General features: G+C 35.3%; 1 protein-coding gene across 1 annotated transcript; it reads left to right on the forward strand.

Annotated features, from left to right (window-relative positions):
• Window positions 1-3633: 3633 nt before the first annotated feature.
• LOC141613358 (uncharacterized) lies at window positions 3634-4608 on the forward strand. Its single transcript, XM_074432091.1, has 2 exons — window positions 3634-3927; window positions 4030-4608. The coding sequence occupies exons 1-2, from the start codon at window positions 3634-3636 to the stop codon at window positions 4606-4608; spliced, it is 873 nt and encodes a 290-aa protein (XP_074288192.1).
• The last annotated feature ends 343 nt before the right edge of the window (window positions 4609-4951 follow it).

A 4951-nucleotide genomic window follows, 5' to 3' on the forward strand; every position in this document is an offset into this window, starting at 1 on the left:
TTTCCCTTAATATATTCAACTAAATGTGTATACGTCAAGTATAAAATATTGATTATGACTAACTAAATACTCCATCGGTCCCGATCATTTGTCGTCTTTTGGTTTTGCCAAAAGACCAAAGAAAGAGGAGATGAACAAATACGAAATGACATGTGGATCAAATTGACTGTGAATGACCAAATTGTTAAACAAATGCATTTCTAAAATAGAAAGGACAACAATTGCCTGAAACACCTCAAAATGGAAAAGGACAACAAATGACCGGGATAGAGGGAGTATTACTTTTAGTTAAATATTTCATATGTTATCTTTTAAATACTTTGAAGCTAAACCTCAAAAAATAATATTTGAGAAAGTTCAATCTATTTTATTATCAGGTAAACTCTTAAATATCGTTATATATAGCTGTTAAAAAAACAAAGGGTGCAAATTTCTTATAGATATGTTTGACACATAACTCATGCAAGACACGATCAAAACATTTGAATAGTATGAGTTTGGATCATATATGTTTGATGCAAAAATATCACAAAATATATATAAAAAATTAAAAATTGTATAAAATTATATTCACAACATATTGAACAAATATTAATTGATTCGGAACATGACATATCATGAAATGATATAATTTGAGAACTTAATGTTGATTGTTGCATTATTCGAATAAATTTTATTTTAATTAATATGATATTTGATCAGTCACAAATTTATTTATAAAACCGTGATCATGCATAATTAACTATCACTTATTAGTTTTAATTAAAATTACATGTATTTTATTTTAAAATATTGTACTTAAACATAAAAAAAATTAAATTTAAGAAAATTAATTTATTTTTATTTATAAGCATAAAAATATTAAAGGTCATACAACAACAACAACAACAACAACAACAACAACAACATCAGAGCCTTAATCCCAAAATGATTTGGGGTCGGCTGACATGAATCATCCTTTAGAACCGTCTATGGGTGAACACACCTCAAAAAGCGAATAGAAAAGGGAAAATGAAAAACAAAAGGAAGAGCGAAAATGTAATGGAAAGTCAAGGTAAACTTACAGGTTTTAAAATCGAATTCCGAATTTCTTTTATAAAAACTTAAAATTTAAATCGAGAGAAAAGATTAAAACGATTTTGAAAAGCGAAATAAAATTAAGGATCCGGAATGCCTTAAAAGTAAACCAAGTAAAATATATAAGAAAGTGGTTGGTAAAAAAAAGTGTAATAAAGGAGAGAAGAACAAAAAAATTTAATTTTTAAATTAAGTAAAAACACTAAATATGTCAAAAAAGATATCAAACACTAAAAATCCACATGTATCCTTTCCCTCCATTGTGCCCTCTCCGCACCATACTCTCCTCAAGCCTCAGAAATCTCATATCTTGCTCTATCACTCTCAACCATGTCTGACACGGTCTTCCTCTACCTCTAGGGACCTTTTATGTTCTCAAAGTCTCTAGCCTCCTAACTGGTGCGTCCATAGTCTCCTTTTCACATGGCCAAATCATCTTAGTCGGTTTTCCTTCATCTTGTCCTCTATTGGCGCCACTTTTACCTTTTCCCTAATCACCTCATTCCTTAATCGATATTTCCTTGTATCTCCGCACATTCTCAACACACGCATCTCCGCCACACTCATCTTTTGAATGTGACAATGTTTCACGGCCCAACACTCGGAACCGTAAAGTAAGGCAAGCCTAATTGTCGTGCGATAAAATTTTCCCTTTAATCTTTGGGGCATATCTTTATCGCATAAAAACTCTGAAGCACTCTTCCATTTCAACCATCCCGCTTTAATTCTGTGAGCCACATCTCCGTCTAACTCTCCATCTTTTTTAACAATAGATCCTAGATATCTGAAGAAATCTGAAGAAATCTGACCCCTCAACAACATTCCCATCGAAAATAATACTCCCCGCCTCTGTCGATCTCAGCCCCGCCACTTTAGTGAACTGACACCTCAAATACTCAGTCTTACTCCTGCTCAGCCTAAACCCACGAGTCTCTAAAGTCTGCCTCCACACTTCCAACTTTCTCTCCACCCCTTCTTTTGTCTCATCAATCAACACAATATCATCAGCAAACATCATAAACCAAGAGATGTCGTCCTGAATATCCCTTGTCAACTCATCGATAACTATAGCAAAAATATTAAAGTTCATATATGAATTATATTCTTTTCTTTAATTAAAATAATAAAATTTTACAACAAGCCGCGCGAAGTGCGGGATACTACCTAGTATATTATATTCCTGTTATGTGTAGACCTGGAAAACGGGTCAATCGGGTTGGTCCAGTTTGGGTATCTCATTGATTTCGAGTTAATTCGGGTCAGGTCGGCTTGTGTTCGGATCTGGTCATTTTCGGGTCAATGAATAAGAGGGAAAAAAAATCATTTCAAGTATTTTCGATTCAATTAGAGTTATGTTTCGTCAGTTCATTTAAGTCTTTGGTGGTTTCGGATCAGGTCATTTTCGGGTCGGGTCAGTTACGAGTCAAAGAAAGCTCGGGTCATGTTCGGGTCAGACCGGGTTAATTCGGGTTCAGGTGATGTACTTCGGGTCAATTTCGAATTTGGGGTCAGCCTTTTGGACCAGGTCAATCTGGTCGGGTTGCTTTTGCCAAGTCTAATTATATGGAGTATGTTATGGGGGAATTGAGGAAGAGGTGATTTGGGGGAATTGGAGAAGCCTAAAGAGGTGAGTGAATATGGAGTATGTTATGTTTGGGTAAAGTTACTGGATGTAAGTAAGTGGGGGTAATATGGGTATTCCGGGTAAATTTTTCATTAAGGAGTCGAAAAATGAGTAGTGGTTCAAATATACGGTGGTGAATTGGGAGTATATGTAAACGTTTGAGGGTTATTTGTAAAAATAAAATATATGATGATTATTTGTAAAAATACGCAAATACTAGTGGTTATTTGTAATTTATCCATAATATTATGCTCCGTACTCTTCATACAACAATCTTATATAAGATGGTTTTGCAAAAGCTCACTAAGACCATCCCCAAGTAAGGTCATGAGGAAAGTCATGACCTTGTTGGGTCACCCTAATCATCAATTAATTGGGAAATTAGCATGATCCTTTGGCAAAGAAGATCAGTTGAAGGTCAGTTGGTGACCCTTAATTGATATTGTTGACCCGGTTGGCGACCTCTTGGGTGTCAGTGTTACCTGAAAAAAACCAACAAAACAGTCAGTAGAACAAAACATTAGTAATGGGACAAACCAACTTAACAATTGATGAAAAGGATGAAATAGCTCATTTTTTGTTGGCTAACTCAGCCAAAGGTGTCCCTTTTAAGGGAAAAATTTCTAAAGCGGCAGCCAAATGGTCCGTCACTCGGAAGACGATTTAGTTATGGTGGAGTAGAGCGAAAGAGAAGATCTTAGCAGAGAAAGCAATCCACTTACCATCACATCGGTTGGGCAACTCAAATAAACCAAAAGTGCCTATCAATATTGAGATGATAAAGAGCTTGCTATTCAAGAACCATTCATCAATTCATAAAATAGCAAAAAAAACTGAAAGTTGGAGATGGTACGGTCCAATGCTGGGTCGAAAAAGGTGAATGAAAAAGACATAGCAACCCAATACACCCAGCCTTGACAGATTCAAACAAAATGCAAAGGCTTTTGTTTTCACTTGCCTCAATTTATGTAGACATTGGTCAAAATCTCATCAAATTCAAAGATATGTCATGTCAAATTCACATTGACGAGAAGTGGTTTTACCTAGCAACAACGACGGATACTTACTACATTGTTCCAGGTGAAGAGGAACCATATCATTCATGCCAATCAAAGAGATACATAACCAAAGTCATGTTCATGTGTGCTGTGGCCAGGCCAGTTTATGGAGAAAATGGTGACCTTCTTTTTGATGGGAAAATAGGAGTATGGCCTTTCATTGAACATGTGCTAGCAGCAAGGAATTCAAAACATAGGGAGGCAGGCACAATAGTGACAAAGGCAGTTGAATCCATTACAAGATAAGTTATAAAAGATTATATCATTCAGAAAATAATTCCAACAATCAAGGCAAAGTGGCCTGCTAATGCAAGTAAGATCATATTCATTCAACAAGATAATGCAAGACCATGTATTCCTGACCTTGACCCAGATTTTAGGGTTGCTGCCACCTCAGATGGTTTTGATATTCACCTAGTTTTTCAACCACCTAATAATCCTGATTTGAACATAAATGATTTAGGATTTTTTAGGTCTTTACAAACACTTCAGAATGATGAAGTTGCTTCTACAGTTGATGAATTAGTGAATAATGTTATGACAGCTTTTATAGATCATGAATCAATGAAGTTGAACTTCAATTATCTTACTCTACAATCAGTCATTGTGGAAATCATGAATTGTAGGAGACACAATGACTTCAAGATTCCTCATATGAGCAAGGAGTCACTATTGAGACAGGGAATACTCCCAACAAATCTCACAGTTGATGCAAATTTAGCGAGGGATTGTTTAGAATATTTGGATGCAAATGAGTATGGCAGTGCTCTGAATGAGCTAAGAGAGGGAGTAGCTCAATTATTTACAGTACAGGAAAATCATCCAGGGAAGGGTAGATGCTTCGAATGATTGAGGCAGCAGAAGTGGGTGATGTAGGGGATATGGTTTAGTTTGATGTTTAGGTAGGAAACATTATCAGAACAATTGTTAGATTGTTCTGCATGTCAACTACCTAAACATTTTAGTCAATGATTAGTGGGTTTAATTTTGGGTTAATGGAATCATATGTTATCATGTGTAATGAAATCCAATAATGTTTTACTTATTCACATGAAATGTTAAGACTTTTACTTTAGTTCAATTAATGTTCAATTGGCTACTTGGTGATTGAATATAGTCATTCATCATTCAGAACATCATACAGACAATACCACATCATTGTTGACAGCATCAACTTAAGCTTTCAGGGACT

The sequence above is a fragment of the Silene latifolia genome, chromosome 11, assembly GCF_048544455.1.
Source record: "Silene latifolia isolate original U9 population chromosome 11, ASM4854445v1, whole genome shotgun sequence".
NCBI classification, from domain to species: domain Eukaryota; kingdom Viridiplantae; phylum Streptophyta; class Magnoliopsida; order Caryophyllales; family Caryophyllaceae; genus Silene; species Silene latifolia.

Coding starts and splice junctions, on each gene's coding strand:
- LOC141613358 (XM_074432091.1), top strand. CDS start 3,634: ATGCAAAGGCTTTTGTTTTCACTTGCCTCAATTTATGTAGACATTGGT. Junction 3,928..4,029: donor TATGGCCTTTCATTGAACAT/GTGCTAGCAGCA, acceptor TATATCATTCAG/AAAATAATTCCAACAATCAA.